Source organism: Gracilinanus agilis, chromosome 3 (genome assembly GCF_016433145.1).
Source record: "Gracilinanus agilis isolate LMUSP501 chromosome 3, AgileGrace, whole genome shotgun sequence".
In the NCBI taxonomy this organism is placed as follows: Eukaryota; Metazoa; Chordata; class Mammalia; order Didelphimorphia; family Didelphidae; genus Gracilinanus; species Gracilinanus agilis.
The window spans coordinates 67,592,905-67,615,814 of NC_058132.1; the positions used below are offsets into that span (position 1 = coordinate 67,592,905).

General features: G+C 38.5%; 1 protein-coding gene across 1 annotated transcript in view; it reads left to right on the forward strand.

Annotated features, from left to right (window-relative positions):
• The window catches only part of EPB41 (erythrocyte membrane protein band 4.1), a 126,568-nt gene that overhangs the window by 96,582 nt on the left and 7,076 nt on the right, over positions 1-22,910 (forward strand). Inside the window, exons 16-18 of the mRNA XM_044667951.1 lie at positions 14,186-14,314; positions 18,313-18,414; positions 22,577-22,657. Coding sequence (XP_044523886.1) covers positions 14,186-14,314; positions 18,313-18,414; positions 22,577-22,657 — 312 coding nt within the window. The remainder of the gene's footprint in view (positions 1-14,185; positions 14,315-18,312; positions 18,415-22,576; positions 22,658-22,910) is intronic.

The following is a 22,910-nucleotide window of genomic DNA, read 5'->3' on the forward strand; positions in this document are numbered from 1 at the left end:
TATTGAAGTATATTATTCAAAATCAAAAATTGACTGGTCACATGGCAAGAGCAAAGGCACACACGGTGGACAGCCCATGTGTGCCTCCATTGTTATCCTTGATATGTCATGAGAATGCAGAGAAGATCGAAGCATACAGGCCACATCCAGTGTAGAGATGTCCCACGGGATGAGCAGGTCTAGATGGCTTGTGATTGGCATGGCTAGAAAGGGTCCTCCTGCCAAAGAGATTCCAGCTCCGTGGGGCACTGAAGACCCTGAAGGCTTTAAGCACTTTGTTACCTAAAGACATTTCAAAGTTATTCTGCATTCTAATTAGGGTTTAGAATACACCCCATCTCCCCCCACCCCCCACAAGACTACTAAAGGCTGAATTGCAAAACCAAACCTATATTCTAAAATCTATATTCCCTTCTAAAAATAATAGCAATTGTTGATTACAGTCAGTATTATTACAATCAGATATGGTTTGTAGGAGTAGGGGGAAGGGAAACATGACCTATATTTTTGTAAATGACCAGAAAGTCATCACTTTTCAGTGTTTCTCTGTGAATGATGAAGTCAGGCACTCTAACTTTTCACCAAAAGTTAACTCCTTAACTGCCTGTCTTATGCCAATGTATCAAAAGGTCAGGGCCCTGTAATTCTGGGTATCATTCCTTCACAGCCTGCTTCTGATCATAGTCTGCTGATATTAGCTGTATGTGTTCAGATACAGAAAACCTTCCAGATTGTTGGTTTTAAATGCCATAAAAACATTTATACATATCATAAGAGCTTGCAAGTTGTTTACTCGGAAGTACCCTGTAGGATAAATAGTGTTACATATAGTATTAACTCCCCAGCATGCATGTGTGCATGCACACACGCGCATAGACACACACACTTTACAAATGGGGAAAATGGGGTTCTTCAAGGTGAAAAGATTTTCCTGCATAGCTAATGAATAATAGAATCAAACCTGGGACCTAGACTTTCTTCCTCCAGTTTTGGTACTCTTTCTCCTTTATCTCTTCTATAAAAGTAATGATATTTCAGATTGGTATTCTCATTAGTATGAGTTAGTTTCAATCTCTCCATGCCTTAATAGACAATCATCATAACTTTCTGTGGCCAACAGAATTCATCACCTGCTGATCAAATTTCTGGTGATGAACCTTTCCAATCTTAGCCAAGCTGGTTCTTGTACAGTGGATTCTGGGCCCGTGCTTGTACTTGAAGCTTTTCTAGCCTAGAAGGACAGAGGTTGCATTTTGCTGGCACAGACCCAGAGAAACTTAAGGTCACCTCCATTCCATGAAGAGAGATCCAAGAAAAACTTCAGTAGAAGATTAATAATAACAATAATACCTTTTATTTATATAATGTTTTACAGTTTGATTATTTGTCACTTATAACTCTATAATATAGATAATACAAGTATCTTCTATACTGTATTGCCTCTCTGTAGTTTCTGTGTGAACCCAATATGTAGACACGAAGTCTGAGGCCACTAAATAACCTGTTAATCATATATTGTGGTCCCTCATTGATGTAAGTACCATGTGCCTATATAATGGACACTAATTGTAATTGAGGTGAAAGGTCCCTTTTCTTCATTTACCCCAATTAATATAATATAGCCTACATCTTTCTGTCCCTAGAGACTACAGTGGGATACCTATTTTGCTTATCTTATCATGTGGTGGTCATAAATGGAACTTTCGGTTTTTAAACTTTCATGTCTATCTCAAAACAGCAGATCGATAACTAGGCTTCCATTTCTATCTGATCCAAAAGTAGCACCCAGTTATTTTTATCAAAAAATGTCAGGTACACCTTTTGTTGTTTTGTTTGCATCATTTAGACAAAAGAACCAGTCGATTAAATGTTCTGCTTTTCAGCTGATTGTTTCAATATGGCTAAAATAATCATAGTCTTTCCCTATAACTCTTTAAATGAAGAATAAACAAACCCACAGCCATTTTCTTTGTAGATGATTCCAAAAAGAATGGTTAGACATTGGACATTAGTGTTCAGGCAAGCCATATACACTTGAGCTACCTTCTAGGATGTTAGTTCCTGCCAGTGTTATTCTTGTCATTTGACAAACTTCCTCTTTGTGAATGTAGTGTTTGCACAGGGGTGACAAATCCAGGGAAAGAAACCCTTTCTGGGAGTGTGCCTCCATTTGTCACCATTTCAGGCAAATTTTAAATGTAGATGATCAGTTGATAGAAGGAAAAGAGGTAATTCATTTTCATGCTTTGGGATCCAGTTGCATACTAAATGCAGTGCTATATGTGAGATTTTATATGGAAATGTTTCAAGAAGAGGCCCTCTTTTTCTTTTTTGAATTGTAATGAAACTTCTTATCTGAGAGAGTCCCCTTTGATTACTGGGAAAGATCCCCCATTCTAGTGCCAGGACGTGTGGATAGTATCTATGATGGTGAATTAGGGGAATGTTAATTCTCTTGTTTTCTTGTTCAAGAGCACTCTTTTTTGATTGGCTCCTTGATTTGTAGCTTGTTTTGGGAGGATGCTCTCCGATAAAGCCTACCATGCCCCAGGAAGTATCAGTGACTAAGACCACTCAGTCCTGAGGTTTAATTGAGTCATAGAGTTCCATGAACTTAAAGATAATTGAATGAGAACTTTTTACTAAAAACATCTCTTTCATGGAAATTTTCTTTGATATTTTTCTCAGATTATTTGCTCTGTAACATGTAAACTTGTCATGAATAAATATTGTTGTAAATCTGAGTCCTGTTTCTATTGATCATGAAGGAAATAGGAGCCAGTAATTCTGTGCAGAGTTGGGTTCACAGAAAAGAGGGGAAAAAAGAGAACTCTCCAATAATAATAGCTCCCATTTACATAGCCTCTTTAGGATATGTAAAAATGAAAGTTAATGTTCCTATTTTATAGCTAAGTAAACTGAGCCTCAGAAATATAATAACATACTCAGTAAGTATTAGAGCCCAGACTGAGACAGATCTTTTAGTCTTTATGTGACATCTTGCTGCTTCAACTCTCAGATTGTTAGTCTGTCTGTATAGATAACCCACATAGTTTTCTTTCGATGTACTTAGTTAATAGTAGTTTTACTGACTTTCCTCTGGTGTAGTTATTTCTGTTTGCTTATCCCTAAGACAGACATCCTTTTGATTTAAGATCAGATTTCTTCAAATTGTGTTTTAGGTCTGAAATAAGTTTTCCTTAATTACAATGAGCATTCAGAAAGTTGAGATTTTTATAACAAAAATCCATGCAAGTAGGTACATCATTTACAAAGAGAAGCATTTTTGACATGATACATTTTTCTTTTGTTTGAAATGAACACATCACAGATTAATAGTTATCAACTGTCCAACCATTGCCATTCTTATCACATTAAAAAGTATGGAAAAGTGTGGGAGTGTGAGAGTGGGTGTGAGATCAGAGACTGATGCTGTTCTGTGGCATTAATGGAAATCAGATGAATTCATCTCTGAGCAGACTTCAGAGTCTACCCAAGGTGAACCTTTCATCTTCTACTTGCATTATCCAGGTGATTATTCAGACCTGACTTTGCAGTGTGGCATATTTACTAGCTGAAAGTATATGCCTTAGGGACTAGGACTAAAAAATATAAAAGTTATATAGGTAGAAAATGACAGTGTTTGACACTGTGTTTTTATGACTATTGTACTTTTGGGTGGTTATCAAAAAACTTAACAACCATGTTCCCTATATTGGATTTTTTTTAGTAACAAAGGAGTCATAGATTGTTGCAGTAATAACAGTTTCTTTTGAATATAATTCTGTGGAATGAAGATGCTATTTGTATTCAGTCCAGAAGGAGTGGATATTTACAAAGCTTAATTTAGTGCTGATTTTAGGTTTCCTTGTTATCCCTTCATGTGGTTTATGTTCATTGTCTTCTGGAATGGGTTGTCTTAAAGTGAGAGCAAACTTAAATGTCTTCATCAACAGACTAAGTGCTGGACTGTTTCCATACTGGTGGAACCTCTTAGAAGACTGTTCTCTTCTGAATGGGCTTACATTTGGGGTAAAATAGAATTGATCTCCAAAGACATTTCATCTACAAGGAGTTTTTGGTCTGTGTCTAATGTTTGCTCAAGTACTTTAACATTTACAGCTCTGTTCATGCTTGAGAACACCTCTTTGACCTGTGGAGCCCTGTCTGGTGAGTGCAGCTGAAAGGCCAAATTTTCTATTACTTAATGGCTAGTTTTGCATCAGGCATTTATCTCAAAGCTTTTTTGCTTTTGCATTCACCTGTACTGGGGATAATCTAATAACACTATTTAGAAAATATTTTTGGAATATAATTACCATTGGTCATTTTTAGTCACAATTTGTAAAATCTACATTATAGTGTAAAGTCTTGATATACAACAGCTTGGCCAATTAGAATCTATTATGGACCAATTTGATTTAGTTACATCAACTCCTGTTCCCCGAAATGACTAAAGTCTATGCTATATGTGGTGGTGGAGTCTGAACATGACTGCAAATTTTATGGGCAAAATTGGTGAATGCCACAAGGCTATATTTCTTAGGTATAGTCCAAGTGGGAGACAGAGAAACGCACAGCTGTAGCCAAGGGGCTATAAAAGAGAGTGAAGCTAGGGGAAGAGATTGGTTGATGAGAGCAAAGGAGGTTGGATAACTCATGCTCTGGAAAGCAGAAAGTAGAAAACACAATCCTATAACAGTGAGAAAATAATTATTATTCCCATTGTTCAGATGAGCAGAATGAGGCTCATCAAGGTAAGGGGACTTGCCCAAGTTTAGACAGTACTGGCTTATGCGGTACTCATGATTCCAAACCCAGTCCAGTGATATCTGTTGTCACCTGAGATCTCTCTTGTTGCCTGGGTCTTATGAGAGTCAAAAAAACACTTGGTTGTTAGTTTATCCCCATCTTGAGTCTCTTTTAAGTCTGTAATTTCTTTCTATAAGTTTCAAACTATTAATTGGCCTGTTTTGTTTTGTTTTGTTTTCACTTGAAATGTAACCAAACTTTTATTTTCATATAGCTTTCTTTCTTGGGATGGGGGGAGGGGATTAGAATGATTGGTTTTTGTTTTTCCTTTTTTGTTTCTCTTCTCTGTGGAAGAATGGGGATGAGGGGAGGTACAGAACCTGCTGCTTATCTTGTCATTCTTGTACACCATGTTATCTCATCTAGCTTTTGCAAAGGAAGCTGTTGCCAGATATGATTTATCTTTTATTGCAAGTGCCCATCCAAAATTTTTTCCGTCTTAAAACCTAATATGGCCCATTAGCACATTGAAGATCCTGCCCATTAGTCACCAAAGGGCAGCACCAGTGCCATTTGCTTTCTAAATTGGGAAGAAACTCATCAATATGGATAATAAGTGGATCTATAGATGCACGTGGTTTTCTTTTCAAACTCTTCTGGGTATCTAAAAACAACTATCAGTTCTTTAGTGCTTTTCAGCATACAAAGTATTTTCCTCATAGTGACTGTGCAATGTGGAATACAAGTATACTTACACCTTTTGTGTGCACATTTTGAGTAGTGTCAGCATTTCATAGATGAGGAAAGCAGCCAAGTGACCTAAGAGTGCTGAAACTGGTGGGTTGGAGAGCTGGCATCTAGGTCTTTTGGGTCCTGAGGCTATGTTCAGTCCCATGCTGCCCTCCCCACAAGCTCTTGAAAGGCATCAAGATTCTTTAGACTCAAGGGTCACTGACAAAGGAGGCACTCGCAATTAACTGATCTGATCACCCCTATTTTGTTTGCATGTTACCGGCCATGCTGGGAGGAGAGCTTTTATTTATTCAAGTGCTTGATGATGATGATGATGATGATATTGATATTGATGATGATGATGATGATGATGACGACAATGATGATAATGTATGTGTGCTATTTCACTTTTGTTAAGAACTTATCTTTCCCCACACCCTTCTCTTCCCCCCTCCTGGAGATGACAAGCAATTCCACAGGGTTATACATGTTCTTTTTGGTTTTTGAAAGACAATGATAATATGATACATGTGTAAATATGTCTTAAGTATGTAGGCATAAAGAAATGTGTGTATACGTATCTGTGTATACACCTACACACATTCATACATACATGTCTCTATCTCCCCTTAAGACTTCTCCTCCTTTCTTTCCTATACCTTCTCCACTCCCTCTCTCCTCCTTCCCACCTCTCACTACCCCATCACTTCAAGTACTTAGGATGCTTCTTCTCCCTATCAGTCTATTCTTGAAAGGCATCTTATAAACACATCTTCACAAATGTGTAAATAATTGATAAAATCTTAAATGTATTATTCTTCCCAGGAGTGTTTTTATTTTAATCTATAGACAAAGTCTTCGACCAAAAGGAGCCTTTTAGATTGTACGGTCCTGAGAACATTCAAACTTATGAGCAGGGCTGACCAGGCGACCATTTTAGCTCACTGCATCTTAGAAGAGAATAAAGGTAAAGAGAAAACTAGTGAGAGTTTGGTGGGCACACTGGGTTTTGGGGATTTCAGTATAGGCTTGTCTGGTATGATATGTTCCTAACTAAGGGCATTTTGCAGTAAGGTCACTGATACATTATGCATATCCTGTATTGTGATGATTGACTATCCATTTGTAAGATTTCCTTAATTTTCTGTTGTCTAAAAATGCTATCTAGTGAGTTTTTGTGGGAACAGAATTAGATCAGGTATAACTCTGTAGAATGTGACCAGAGGATATGTTCTGGTCATTTTCTCTCCTTTTGGAGGTAAAGTTAGTTAGTAGGAACAGTGATGGGGGATTACCTACCTACCCTCATGCCAGCTCTCCCCAAAAGTAATACTTGCATATAAAAAGACATTTGTGAAGCCTGGGGATGAAAAGTCTGGCAAAGTTTAAAATAATCAAACATTTTATGTATAATCAGAAACTCTCACCCCTTGTTTTTTAGAAAACAAAGTCACATTTGCATCAGTTCTTATTCTCTCCTAAATACTATCTGGGTACTTGAACTGGCAGGGAATTGGTGTATGTTCTTGTATTATGTGTGTTTTAATTGGCATTGGTTCTTTCCTCCAAGTTCTGGCTAGAAGGGCTTCCTGAAATATAAGAGAAAACCTAATAGAGAACTTACTAACAAGCAGACTGGAAGATCTAGTAGCATCAGCCTTATTAAAACCCATTGACTTGGCTCATTCTTCCCAAATACTTCAGCTTATCTAGGCATATTTACTTTCCAATAGGGAGAATAAATTTCTATAATGTTTTAATTCGTGTCCTCTTTGTAAATTAAAGCTTCAGCTTCAGGGATGAAATCTTAATAGTCATCTGTCTATTGAATATGATGTTCTTGAGCTCTAACTTTTACTTCTTACATTGTATCTCTTACAATACTTCACTTGATGGTTTCTTCCATTGTGGATTCCCTGTCTTGGTCTAGGTCAGTAATTCCCAAAGTGGGTGCCACCACCCCCTGGTGGGTGCTGCAGTGATCCAGGAGGCGTTGAAGGCCACAGGTGCATTTAGGGGTGGTGAATAACTGTAAGGGGGTGGTGATAGTATGTGACAGGGGGCGCGAAGTAATATTTTTTCTGGAAAGGGGGCGGTAGGCCAAAAAAGTTTGGGAACCACTGTCTAGAGTCTAGACTTTAGCTTTAGGAACCTTCAGATTCCCAGTAGTTAGCCAGAACAATTTAGAAGCATCTTAGGTCTTTTTAGGCTTCAAGAAGATATACTAAGGCATTCAGAGTTCTTGCTGACATCTTTTTTTAGATAACCACCTAGAATGAGGCTCCAGCCATCTAAAGTGAAGTATATTTTCTGTATTTGGTGCTGAATCCTTCACAGATTGACTTTCAAAACCAGATTGTCACATTAGGATCTGGTTTATCATAAGTGAAAATCCTCCCAAAATATATGATTTCATCAGTGTGGGCATGAACAATATCAATCTCAACCTCTCCCTGTCCTAGTGTCATGGTTTCACCTCTTGTAGCTGCCTTCCTGGTGATGAACTTCTTTGAACTCGGTTGACTAGCTTGTTTCCAATCCAGTACTTGAAGCTTTCCAGTTTGAGTAGGAACTGTCAGAGGGGAAATTCCACTGACATCACTTTTAAGGGCCCTGGGTTGTCATGGCCATGCCACAATGTAGTATTAGATTGAGACTTAGGTGGAGCTTTAGTGATGTCATATTTACACAGCATTTAAAGATTTACAGATCTCTCTGTTAGTCCCAGTTTGAGGTGGGGTCATTGCAAGGACTCTTATCCCCATTTTACAGGTGAGGGAACAAACCGAAGCTCATAGAGGCTCATAACCAATAAATTGCTGGGCTGGGGTTCAGCAACAGGTTTTCTGATTTCAAGTCTTATTCTGTGATACCAGGCAGCTTCTCAGTAGTTTTAGTTCTTTCTTCTAACCATTTTATTATTGGAAGATATTGAGCACTGTTCATCTTTAAAGTGCCAAGTAAAAGTCAGATAATAGTGATGTCTTTTCCTCAAGTTTGGATAGCATTAAGCCTTCAAAGTGTGATGGAAACAAGACTTTCTTCAATCAGGAAAATGTATTGCTTTTCTCTTTCCACTTAAGGGTAAAATTGGTCTTGTTAGATGGTTAACGTGTGATAGAAATATTAAGGTCTATGGGAAGGGGAAGAATGTGTCTCTCTTCAGTCTTTTTGGATATAGTTTCCCAAGGATACTTGTGAGGTAAGACAATCATCTGAGCATGAATGTCTCTACTTTGACAAGTCTTTGACATATGTAAATCTTAAATTTCAAAAATAGCCTGAAAAGAAAGAGAAGATCTGGTTTGCATTTGATGGAGCTACCACAAAACTCCAGTAAAACACCCACATCCTGCTATTAATGCTATCTAGAGTTCAGTAAACCAATGGAAGGGTAATTTAGAATTGTAAAAGGTTATGGTCCTGAGACATAAAGTACATTTTTAAAAATAGTTTTAATAAAATGCCTTTTTGTAAAAGCCACACTTCGGTTCCCTCCCTATTCCCCCTACCACTAAGAAACAACTCCCCCCCCCCTTAAAAAAATCCTCCCAGTACATAAGCATCATACAGATTAAGGGCCATTCTGGTACAATGGATTATATATATATGTATATATATATATATTTAATAGGTGATACATATCACCTATTAATTTTTCCTTTGTGAGTACAGCAGTGAGCAATTAACATAGTAATCTTAATATTTTGTGCTTTTAATTTTCTTAATCAGAATTTTTATGAGATTAAGATATTCATTCACCTAACTAGTTTTAATATATAATATAATGTTCTCCTCAATATTCCTTTCACCAAATTTACAGCACTGTAGATAAATGACAGTTTCTCCTCCATTGGCAACAAGGTTCTTCTTACAAGTCTTCCTTAAGAGTCAACAACCACATAGGTTCTAAAACTGCTAGCTTTTCACTCTGTGCCAATCATATAATTACATTAAGTTTTTGGTCAGCCCCTTGCAACATACAAGTGGTTCAGATATTGGTAATATTGACTTCTGTTGGAAGATTTTCCTTAGGTTTACAATTTAATATATAGATATATAATGTCTTTCTTCATAGCATCTATTAAATAACATTGTCCATAAAATCTTCAGTATTTAAGATAGTTGATAAATTTTGTGACATGGAAGCTTTGCAGACCTTCCATCTGCCAAGATCTTTCCATTGGGTTCAGTTATCTTTCTGATGCCTAGGGGAAAATGTCAGTTACTTTGATAGATTATCCTTAGTTGAGAGCTTTTGACATACTTTTTATTCTTTTATAAATATTATTTCAAACAGAAACTAGCTTGAGATACAATGCCCTTCCATATCTCCCAGCCATGTTATTTAAGACCTCTGTTATCTTAATTACCTTATCCATAAAATGAGAGTTTGTCCCTTCCAACTTTGACAGTCTATGATGATCTATTCCTTAGAGTTACTTCAGAGACAGAATGCTGAGTTGGATAGATGATGGTTCTCTCAATTCTTATGTTCTCATGTTCTTTCTTGGCATTCCTGTTCTATGTGGAATAGTTCATGATAAAAGCACTAATTTGCAAAGTAACAGAACTGACCCTTTACCGACTTTCAGTCTTAGTTACTAGAGTCCCCAACTTTATCTTTACCCTCCCTATATATGTTTAAATGGTTGCTGTAGCAAAATAGTCCATTATTCTAAATAATATTTCATTCCCAGATGCTTTTTTTTTTTTAGATTTTTTTTAAACCCTTAACTTCTGTGTATTGACTTATAGGTGGAAGAGTGGTAAGGGTAGGCACTGGGGGTCAAGTGACTTGCCCAGGGTCACACAGCTGGGAAGTGTCTGAGGCCAGATTTGAACCTAGGACCTCCTGTCTCTAGGCCTGGCTCTTAATCCACTGAGCTACCCAGCTGCCCCTCCCAGATGCTTTTTGATAGAAATTTGGTTCCTTTTTTTCTTTATAGACTGGTTTGCTAGAATGTTTTTCAGCATATAAGCAGTATCATTTATTATTTACTAAAATGTCATCATAATGCATAAAAATCCCTTATGTTTATCTATATAGAATGAAAATTGATATGTATATTCAAGGACATTGACCCTAGAGTACTATCTTGTTAGGACTCATTTGTTTATTCCCCTAAATGGTTTTTTAAGTGGGTCTATTTCAGAGTGTCTTAGTCTTCAAGAAAAGAGTGGTCAGCTCCTAGAAAACAGAATGGTACCTTTAAGTCAGATATCCTTGGCAGTGAGGCCACCAATCAGTCTTAACTTCACAATTCTTGTGACAGCCCTCTCTCAATTCCATCTTTTACATGCTAGGCAATAGTTGTTCTTGATCAATGTTGAACTAACCTAAGCTAAACCAAATTTTTTCTAGTATTAGTTGTCCTACAGTTTAAACTGAAAGGTGATTAAGTGAAAGGTTTCTAGATGTGACTTAAGAAAGACATTCCTAGCTTAAAGATCTTTTCTTAACTTCATGGAGCTATTGTTTAGGTTTATCATCACATTTGAGGAGTTTTGTATGTTTTAATAAGCCATTTTTTAAAAATTGCCATTTCCATGCCTTGGTGATAGAACAAAAATGTTAAATTGTTTTCTAAGCATAAATCCTTTAGTTGAATTTTTTCTAAGTTTTTAAAGGTAGTCATGTAAGAATTAAGTTCATGAGTCATGTGAACTGAGCTAAAAGGATTCTTTTCCCAAACCAATTTACAGAAATAATCATAACAGGAGCTGCTTTTTCAGAATCTTGCCAGTAAACCAATGCTAGATGACTCCAGTGTTGTTTTGTTTTCTTAAAATTGTTCATTGTTTAGATGGCCAATACTGTTTATGTCACTTGTATCCCTTCTTCCCAGCCAGTTCTTTCTGTTTCTGTCACCTTTCTTGGAATTTTTGGATTAGTTAAATTATTCTCTACTGCTGAAGAAAATGCTTATACAAGATTACTTTGAAGCATTCATTACTGACAAGGTATTTAGCCTACCTAAGGGTAAATGGTAGTTCTTGATCCCTAAAGTATATATTCTTGGAGAGATTACATATGTAGTTCATCTGCCCAATGGTGGTTTTTCCCTGGTATTGAATCATTCTAAATCAGATTTTTTGCTCATCTTCAGAAAAGTCTCTTTTAGGCAGTTTTCTTTTTTAAAAAAAGCATTTGAGTATTAGTATTGATGCTATGACATTGATTCTGGTCAGTGCTTGAGTGTCCATATACTAATACAGCTTCTCTGTTGTTGGCAGGTAAAGTGAAATCTGGATCATAAGCCTGATGGTGCCATCAAGGAGCTAGTATAGTGATCAGTCAGCTTTTAAAATGGTGAATCAGGCTTAGGTGATAGAAATCAACACACATTTCATCTAACTCACCATTCTCAAGAATATTTATGAATTCTTTAAAGAGGTGGTGTCTCCTCTTTGTTCAAATCCTTCCTAGGAAATGAATGTTTAGGATTAGCAGATTGACTTTCCATCCACCAAAGAAATCATCGAAGGAAACCCAGAGAGTGTTTGATCCTGAGCAAGATGCAGCTCCCCAAACTCTTCAGACTAATTATATATAGGTCTTCATGGTTCAAATTAGGGTATAACACCTTCCTGATAGTTGAAGGGCTGACTATATAGACCATCCTTAGCAGTAGTTCTTGGTTTTGAAATCTACAAAGGTAGGGGTTTGGGACTTATGCCAGTGTTGTTATTTCCACGTTTAAAAATCCACAGGAATAACAAGAGCCTTGATCTTACTTTAAGACTATATGCTTCTGTTAGTTCAAGGCATTCCACCTTCATTCCTAATATTATCTTCTTGCCTTTGTGTATATTCATTCACTTGTAGACTAAGGATGACATTCCCAAAGAGGAAGTGGATTCAATGACAAAGAGACCAAACCCTGACTCTGAATGGGAGGGCCTTAAGCATTCAGTGGTCCTTAGTGGGACCCAAATGACAACTCGATCGGAGTCTCCACAAAGCCATGACTTTGGGCCTGTCTCCATAAATGGCAAGGAGGCAGAAGACAAGGCACATGAGGCAGCTGGTCTCCTTGGTAACAAGGAGATGCTAAGTTGGCCAAATGGGGTATGTACAGGTGTAGAAGAGCAAACCAGTGCCTTAAAGCACTTGGAGTGCATGCTATCTGAAACACCTGCTTCCTGTCAGCTGTACACTGGTGGAAAAGAGGCAAAGGGTGGTGAAGACCATGTTACACCAAATGAGCTACTTGGGAAGCAGAATGGACCATATCCTGACTTTCGTGTGGGTTCAGGGTTCCCCATCCTCATTCGAAGTTTCCAGGTAGTAATGGTTTGGGTCAAATGCCTCTCTTTGGGAGAGGGCCAGAACTCTCCCTGGGATGGTGATGGGAGCCATTTATTTCATACTTTTCTGATTAAAGAATGATTAAAGAACTTGTGAAGGCATCTCAGAGGAACTTACCCAGAGGAATTCCAAAGCAAGAATTGACTTTTTTGCCAGCTAATTTGCAAGGCATATGTAAATAAACCCTGTCATGGCCATTACACAGTCTGATAAGGGTTTTTTAAAAGGGGATGCTACCTTTCTTAGTTCAAATGCAGGTTTAAAAAGAAAGGTAAAATTCTGAAACTTCTATGGGCAAGAAACTTCAATGTTTTTGATAACTACAGTTGCTCAGGAAACAAAACCAGCTCTGTTGAAAAAGAGTAGTTGAGGTGGCAGCTAGGTGGCTCAGTGGATAGAGAGCTAGGCCTGGAGTCAGGAGATCCCGAGTTCAAATTTGGGCCATAGACACTTCCTAGATGTGTGACCTTGGGCAAGTAACTTAACCCCCATTGTCAGCCCAATTCTTGATATTAATTCCTAGATGGGAGGGAAGGGTTAAAAAAAATGGAAAAAGAGTAGCTGGTTTCTCACCAAGATTATTTCAGACCTAAGACAAAAATATATTTTAGTCACGAAATCTGACTCTATAAGATTCTAATATTCATTACTTTGTTCTGTTACCCTCTACTACTCCCATCCCAGGGAGAAAGAGAAATGGGTTTTAGTGATCATTGGTACTAATCATTTATGCTAAAGTAGATGTCCATGTAATCCCTATGATAATCAAGGGGTAGCTTTCAGAGTGATTTACAGACTTGGGGAAGGTGAGCTGATTTGGCTAAAATGGCCTTCCATTCTTTGACTAATATTTGTCCTTCTGATATATTAATCACCAGGTGGTGGCATAACTGATTTTTCTCTTTTCAAATATTGTTTCCTTTCAACAACTCCAGTGAACATCTGACATTGATTTGAAAAGAGTTAATGAATTCCATGCATCATTTGGACTTAAGGGAGGAACTATGTGGCCAATTTTCTTGATTGCAAGTGGTGTACAATCCCAAGGACAAAACAAAATAATTGCTATTTGGCAAACAGTTTTGTATTCAAATTTTGGCTCAGAAATCAATCCAAAATATTTTATATCATTCATCTTAATTGTAAAGTCTTATGGCCACTTTGTTTTTTCATTAGACATACTTAGAATATAGTTCTTTCCCATCCCTTATGATTTGACACTTTGTAAGAACTACTGTAAAATGATTTACAAGTCCTATGCAAACAAATCCTAGTTGGATTTTTTGTCTGCAAAGACCCTGAAACTTTGATCAGGTCAGTGTCAGACAGTTGGCCATCTATTTCCCTCAGACAAGATATAAGTAATTTTCCTTCTCCACTGTTTCATAGCCTCCTCTTGTGAAGACTCAGACAGTCACCATCTCGGATGTTGCTAATGCTGGGAAAAGTGAAATCCCAACCAAAGATGTCCCTATTGTTCACACTGAAACTAAAACCATCACTTATGAGGCTGCCCAGGTAGGATATATATTTTTTTAACTTAAATCTTTGGTTGCTTATAGTCAAGTTCTTCTTCAGACTTGGTAGTTCTAGCAAGTGGCATTTATTTACTGTTTTCATAGATTCAGAAGAGGAAAATTGCCTTCAGTGGGGTTAATGAGCTGATAGGAATAGTGGCCAAGGGTAATTATAGTAAATTGTGAAAAGCTTTGAAGATTAGACAGAAAAGTTTGGATTAGGAATCACTTAAGAGTGCCAGTGGAGTGTGAAGATAAAATCAATGTTTGAGGGAAGGAATGGAGGCAGAGAAATAAGTGAAGGTGGTCCGGGTATCAAAAGGTGAGGATTACTTAGATTTAAGTGATGGTTTTCAAAGTAGGAAGGAAGAAGTGAGTCTACAATAAACTGGGGGAGGTGGGGGAAGACTGAAAGGACTTATCAGTGAATCAGATGTGGAAAATGCCAAAGGACAGGATCTGACCATGAGTTCAAGATTTTAAAACTCTGTGTTTGTGGAAAAACGCCATTGGGAAATTAGGAAAGGTTCACTTCCCTTGTACCCCATATCCAATTAATTGTCAAGTCTTAGCAGTTTGACCTCCAAAAGTGATCTCCTACCCCTCTCTTTGGCCACCATTCACCATTCCTTAAATGGAATATGGCTCAGTCTCCCAAGTAGTCCCGTAGAGCTTCCAGGCCCTTTCCAATATGTCTACCATACAGCTACCAAAATAATCTTCTGACCATATCATTTCCCTCCTCAAGTGCCTTTAGTGGTTCTCTACTGCCACTGCTTCTAGGAAAAAATACTAATGCCTTCGCTTGGCTTTTTTGTAAAGCCTTCACAAATTGACTCCAATCTACCTTTCCAGGTTTCTTACTGAAGTGATAGTTTTAGAAGTAGGAAGAATTGAGTCCACAACAAACTGGAAAAAAAAAGACTGATAGGACTTATTAAAGTATTAGATATGGAAAAAGGTTGGGAACTTAGATAACTAAAAGGATTGTGGTGTCATCAACAGAAAAATAAAAATTTGGAGAGAGTAGATGGGAGGAGAGATTAAGTTTCATAAGTAAAATATGTTTTGTTTGAGGAAAATATTAGGGAACTCTTTGGCAAGTGACCACTATATCCCTCTGTGACTGGATTAGATCAGGAGTCCCAAACCAGTGGACTGGGTTGCAGAAAGGTTTGTAACTTTGGATATATGCTCTATCCTGCCTCTTCTTTAACCTCATATCCAATCAGTTGCCAAGTTTTTATTGTTTCTGTCTCCCCAGTATCTCTTACATCCATTCCCTTCTTGTTTAGGCCCTAATCACATCTTCTCTAGACTTATTGCAACTGCCCCTCCCTGCTTCAGGCCTCTTCTCTCTCTGGGCCATTGTACTTCCAGCTGCCAGTGTTTCCCTACAGTGCAAGTTTGATCGTGTCACTCCTGTGGGTTGGAATCCCACCTCAGACACTTGCCAGCTTTTTCACCCCAAACAAGTCAATTAATCCCATCAGCCTCCTCCAAATCATCATCCCTAAAATGAAGAAGAGATTGGACTCCAAGCCTCTTCTGACAATAGAACTATCATAAGATAAACTAGTTTGCCACTTAAAATACTCCACAACCTGGTCCCAACTCTCCTTTCTAGTCCTGTTCTTCATACATCACATTCCATCTCCCAACTCTGTACCTATTCGTAGACTGAGGTGCCTACCCTGCAAAAGGCACATTCTTTACCTCTGTCACTGAGAATCCCTAGTGTCTTTTAGTGCTCAGCTCTAATGTCTCCTCCCCCAAAATTACATTATATTTGTTTGTGTAAATGAGATCATCATTTTATATCTATATAGCCATTGCCCAGGGCCTGGTACACAGTAAGTGCTAAATAAATGTTAGCTAGTATTATGTGCGGACTTATCATGTCATCCAGTACAATGTGAGTTCCCACATGCAGGGACTATTTCATTTTTTTTCTTTAACTTGACACATGAATTCATAATAAATGCTTGCCTCTTGATTCATTGCTCTCCAAGGTCAGTCTTACGCTGGTTGCCACCATCACCCTTACCATTATTCTTTTGGCTTACTTGATGCTGTCTACCAGAATTTTCATTGCAGAGGGAGGAACAGTCAGCAACAGCATTCCCTTCCCTGTTCAGGAATATCACTTGTTAGCCTTTCTACATGAAAAGAGTGGAAGCACTCCATTCAGATACACCCCCAGGAGAGAGAGACTGAACCACTGGCAGTGCCAAAATTGACTGCACAGAGTTTCAAAGTTGGAAGGGATTTTATTTTATTTTTTAATCCTTACCTTCCATCTTAGAATCAATATGGTATATTAATTCCAAGGCAGAAGAGTGGTAAGGGCTAGGCAATGAAGATTAAGTGACTTGAGCAGGATCACATAGCTAAGAAGTATCTAAGGCCAGGTTTGAACCCAGGACCCTCCCATCTTTAGGCCTAGCTCTCAATCCACTGAGCCATCCAACTGTCTCATGGAAGAGACTTCAGTGGCCATCCATTCTTTACCCGAAGTCCTTCATTTGGGGGAGGGGAGGCAGGAAGCCATCATCTCCCAGGGTGCTTTTACTTTTGTATAGCTGCAAGAGTTAGGAAGGTTTTCTTGATTTTGAAGCCCGAATTTGACTCTTTGAGACCTATTGCTTCTAATCCTACTCCACAAAGTTAGACACAGTAAGTTTAAGTCTTCTTCTGTTTGACAGCCCTTCACATACTTACCTATCAAGTCTTAACCTTTTTTTTCTATGGTGTTCTCTCTTTTCTCTCTCTCTCTGTATCTCTCTCTCTTTCCTCCTCAATTTTAGCACATTTAGGTGGTCTCTCTATATTTTTTTTAATTTTTTTTTTAATTTTAAACCCTTAACTTCTGTGTATTGACTTATAGGTGGAAGAGTGGTAAGGGTAGGCAATGGGGGTCAAGTGACTTGCCCAGGGTCACACAGCTGGGAAATGTCTGAGGCCAGATTTGAACCTAGGACCTCCCGTCTCTAGGCCTGACTCTCAATCCACTGAGCTACCCAGCTGCCTCTCTCTCTATTTTTTTTTAAACCACAACAGTTTGAGAAGCTGTGAGTTAGAAATTAATTAATCCCATTTCCCTCTGCTCTGATTATTGGGCTATCAGGGATCATGAATTTGCCGATGTTTCCAAACTCCAAGACTTGTATGCATTCGACAGTCACTTTTCTAATTTATTCCTCCCCTCATCTTCCAGGCTATTTTGTAATCAGTCAGCAAATTAGTTAGCACTGGGACACACACACACACACACACACACACACAGTTCCTGCCATCAAGGAACTTACATTCCAATGAGGGAGACAACATAAAAGATAGCTATAGATGAAAGATAGCTTTCTAGTTATTTGCTTTTTGTCATCATAAAAAGGTTAACTCTCCATAGAAAAGATGCCTCCTTAACCCTTATTTTCTAAGTGAATTGGTTGAATTTCCCTTGTTAGAAAATCTGTGAACAAAGAAAGATATAAGTAAATGTAATATATATAGTGCATAAAGTACATATATATATACACTTTAATATATATAAAGTAAAAAGCATACTTTTTAAATATATAAAGAGATATGCTATAAGATGTGGATTTCTTCTGCACTATGCCTATACTTCATGATATATTTCTTCTCTGTTTTGAGCTAAAGACCCATAGCCATGAAATCAGACCATGGGATCCCAGTGTTGTTGGCCTTGCTATCAGCCACGGTCCTGTCCCAGCCTCACCTCTAAGGATCTACATCATAGATTATCATTGCTCTCTTAGCCACCAGTGCCCCTCTCCAGCACTGTGAGAATCTAATCTTCCCTACTTAGGCTGACTTTGTGAAAAGGACTATTTATTAGTCAAAGCATTACTGTGTAGGATGTTGGTTATTATTTTAAAATGCGTGACTGAGCCAAGAACTGGCAGGTGCCATATCCTCTTAGTCTTGTCCTCTTATTCAAGGAGATACTTAATTGGTGGTGTGTGACTCTCTCTTCAGACTGATGAGGGCAATGGTGACCTAGACCCTGGAGTCCTACTGACAGCTCAGACCATCACATCTGAGACCACAAGCAGTACTACCACAACTCAGATTACCAAGGTAAAGTACTAATACACAAAGGGTGGCTGGTTACCTGTTGGACTGCTGAGTCAGCTGCTTTCTCACCCCCCCCCCAAAAAAAAAAATCTTGGCCCTGGCAAGGGGGTAAAGTCCTACCTTGTTTCCTTGTTTGAATTACTCCCAAAATTTCTGCTTCCTAGCTAGAAGTTGAATACTGATTTCTCCAAAAGCAGACCAAATGCCCAAGAAGAAGGCAGTGGACACGGAGAGATCTCTTTCTGAGAGATTCAAGGAAACAATATAATGTAAAAATTTTGTGTGTTACTTTTGTAATTATAAAAACCTGTGTTCAGTCCCAGCTACTAAGCTTACTTTAAAAATCCCTTTTGTTGGCCTAAGTTTCCTCAGCTATAAAATGGGGATAATCTTTGCACTACTTATCTTTAATACTTTGTCAGCCAGAAAACACTATCAATCGGGGGGCAGCTGGGTAGCTCAGTGGAGTGAGAGTCAGGCCTAGAGACAGGAGGTCCTAGGTTCAAACCCGGCCTCAGCCACTTCCCAGCTGTGTGACCCTGGGCAAGTCACTTGACCCCCATTGCCCACCCTTACCAATCTTCCACCTATGAGACAATACACCGAAGTACAAGGGTTAAAAAAAAAACCAACAAAAAACCAAAAAAACAAAACACTATCAATCAGTCAAATACTTACTAATTGTTATAGTGCCTGGTACTGGAGATACAAGTTCCAAAAAATGAAATAATTCCTACTCAAAATGAGCCTATATTTAAATGGAAAGGAGACAAATATATAGAAAAATAAATATAAAGCTAATTATGTATATACACACAGTGCTGGAAGAACTATGGGAAAAGGTTTGCAATATTATACAGGAGGCAGCAACAAAAAAAAGTCCCAAAGAAAAAGCAGAGCAAGAAAGCAAAATGGCTGTGTGATGAGGCTTTACAGATAGCTGAGGAAAGAGGGAAAGAAAAAAGAAAAGGAGAAAGATCTCCAGACTCGGTGTAGAATTCCACAGAACAGCAAGGAGAGATAAGAAGGTTTTCTTAAATAAGCAATGCAAAGAATAGAAGAAAGCAATAGAATGGGAAAGACAGATCCCTTCAAGAAAATTAGAGACCTTAGGGGAAACTTTCAAACAAAAAAATGGGTGTGATAAAAGACAAAAATGGTAAAGACTTGACAGAAATAGGAGAAATTAAGAATAGATGGCAGAACAAATTCAGAAGAACCATACAAAAAAGATCTCAGCATCTGCAGGATTACCCAAGATGGACATGTCATAGTAGAGAGTTCCAACAGACTAAAGCCTGTGTGTGTGTGTGGATCACAACAAAATGGCAAGTCCTCAAAGAGATAAGTGCCAGGGCATCTAATTTTTCTCCTGAGGAAACTGTATGTGGGTCAAGAAGCAACAGTTAAACATGGCACAATTGATTGGCTTGAGATTAGGACAGGAGTATGACAAGGCTACATAGTATCACCTTATTTATTTAACCTATGGACAGAGTACATCATGTGAAATGCTAGGCTAGATGAATCAAAAGCCAGAATTGAGGCTGCCCAGAGAAATATCAGCAATCTCAGACAATATCACCAATGGCAAGAAAGTGAAAAAAAATTAAGAAGCCTCTTAATAAGGTTGAAATAAGAGCGTAAAAGCTGGCTTGAAGCCTAACATTAAAAAAACTAAGATCTTGGCAAGATCCCATCACTTCCTGGCAAATAGAGGGAGAAGAAATGGAAGCAGTGTCAGATTTTATATTCTTGGGCTCAAAGATCACTGCAGATAGTGACTGCAGCCACAAGAGGAAAGCTGTGGTAAATCTGGACTGCATACTAAAAAGCAGAGAAATCACCTTGCTCTATATAATCAAAGCTATGGTTTTTCTAGTAGCTACATATGGCTGTGAGAGTTGGACTATAAGGAAAGTTGAGTGTTGAAGAATTGATGCTTTTGAATTGTGATATTGGAGCAGACTTTTGAGAGTCCCTTGGATGGCAAGGAAATCAAATCAGTCAGAACTGAAATTTATTCAGATTATTCACTGGAAGTTCATACTTTGGCCACATAATAAGAAGACAGGATTCACTAGAAAGACCCTGTTGTTGGAAAAGATTGTAGATAAAAGGAGAAGGGATAAGAAAAAGAAACAATGAACATGAACTTGGAAGGACTTTGGGAAATAGTTGAGGATAGAAGGGCCTATCGTGCTGTGGCCCATGGGACCATGAATTTGGACACAGCAATGACTGAATAATAATAGCAAGGTGAATGGGTATTGACAACTTCTGCAGTCTCTATCCTGGGCAAGGCAGTCCTGGGCCTGCCCTCATACAGCTACCAACTTAGTTCAGACCCTCAATACTTTTTGCCTGAATTGTTTTTAACAGCTTTCTGAGCAGTTTTTCTGCTTCAAGTCTCTCTCTTCCCCATTCCAGTCATTCCAGTCCCCATGCCAAGAATAGGCATCTATTTGGTGTGTGTCAGGCTTCAAGATACACATTTGCTAAAGTAGGAATGCCCAATCCTGTGCTCTCATTAGAACGTAGGGTTGCTTAGGCAGTGGGGCAGTGCTCCAGATTGACTCTGCTGTTGTGCTTTCTTCTGGAAGAGGCCTCAGAAGAGTCTCATTGTAACAATCCATCCCAGGTAGTCCTGACCCTACTCTTACTCTTCTCCACCTTCTCCTACCCCAATAAAGCTCCATTGTCCCTGAGAATGGGGTCCACAGAGCCAGCCTCTTTTGTGTGGGCTTCTCTCAAAAAAGGTCCAGGATTTCAAGTCAGATTGATCCATAGACAAGGAGAGCTTGGAACAACCATGACTGGGTCAGAGAAGAGATAGACCATTGCTACGGTGGATAGGGCAGGGAGGAGACAGAACTGCCCAACTATTCCTTCATTTTTCTTTTCTCTCCAGTGAGAAGGAGCTTTTGGGCTGGGGAAAAAACCCCAAAGATTATTAGGGAGAACTATATTTTGGACTCTGAGAAAACTAGTAGATGTGATACTGAGTAGCTTCTCAGTGACCTCATCATTTAAACCTGAACCTTTCAGAAAAACACTTGGAATGACAGATACTATGTGCCAAATACTGGGCAAAAGGAAGCAGAGCCGCCATGGCTCTGTTCCCCATCAAGATGACTTCTCAAACCAAAAACCCCTCTGGGGCCCCTACTCTATTCTGTGTAGTTGTATCTCCTTAAGGTCAAGAACTGCCTTGCCTTTATTTGTATCCTCCTTACTGAGAATCATCCTTCTGGCATTTGGACGTGTGCTTAGTGAATGCTTTTTCATGAATGCTTTTATTCAGTATTCAGCTATCTGGTTAGAGCTCCAACTCCATCCCTTCCCAGACTGCTGGGTTTAGCTGCTTAAGGACTCTGAATTTCAATTTCCTCGTCTGTAAAGTGAGAATGATTCTACTTGTCTATGGCGGAATTGTGATAATCTTGCATTGTTTGCCTGACAGGTTGAAGTGAATAAATTGCTTTGTACTATATAAATATCAGCTATTGTTTTCTTTTCACATTGCCCCTTTAAAATTCAATCCAAAATATTTTAGGCAGCTCAGTACCCAGTGAATAGTGTTGGGCTTGGATTCAGGAAAAAGACCTGAGTTCAAATTCTGTTTCAGATACTAGCTGTGTGACTTCATCTCCATCTGCCTTAATTTACATATCTATAGAATGGGGATAATGAAAATCCCTACTTTCAGGTATTTCTGTGAGGGTGAAATAAGACAATAGATGTAAAGAAGCACTTTGCCAACCTTAAAGCACTATAGATTATCCTGATTCAGGGACCAGCTCTTCATCAGCTATATAACATGCTGCCTATCCACCTCCTTCATTTTATAGGAAAGGCAGATGAGCCCCAGGGATGGGAAGTTTGGGACTGGACCCCAAGAATCCTGACTTTAAGTCCCTCCTCTTACCTCTTCTGTGGTAGCTTTTCTTAATCACTGAAACTGAGAAAACAATATGAATAGAGAAAGGAAAAGGATTTTTGTATTGAAGACTTTAGGGATCCAAGGATCTACACTTATAATCTTGGAGAAAGGGATAAAAATACAGATTCAATTGCTAAGCAGCAGCAGACTTAAAGTTTCCCTTTTTTTTTTTTTTTTTTTGGTCTTGATGGTCCCTAATAACCATTTTTCCTTTGATTTCAGACTGTAAAAGGTGGGATCTCAGAAACTCGGATTGAAAAAAGAATTGTAATCACAGGAGATGCCGACATTGATCATGATCAGGTAGGAGAGGTAAAGAACCAGTGAGGAGAGAAGCCCCTAATTAGGAATCAATCAAGTAGTAAGCATCTATTAAGTACCTACCATATGCCAGGCATTCTGCTAAACCCTGTGGAAACCAAAAGAGGGAACAGACAGCGCCCTCCCCACCCCTCTTCCCCCAAAGAGCTTACAATCTAATGGAAATATCCCAACCAAGGCTATGGGTATTTCAGGATACCAGAGCAAAATGTGTAGGTGAGGAGCTTCTTTTCTA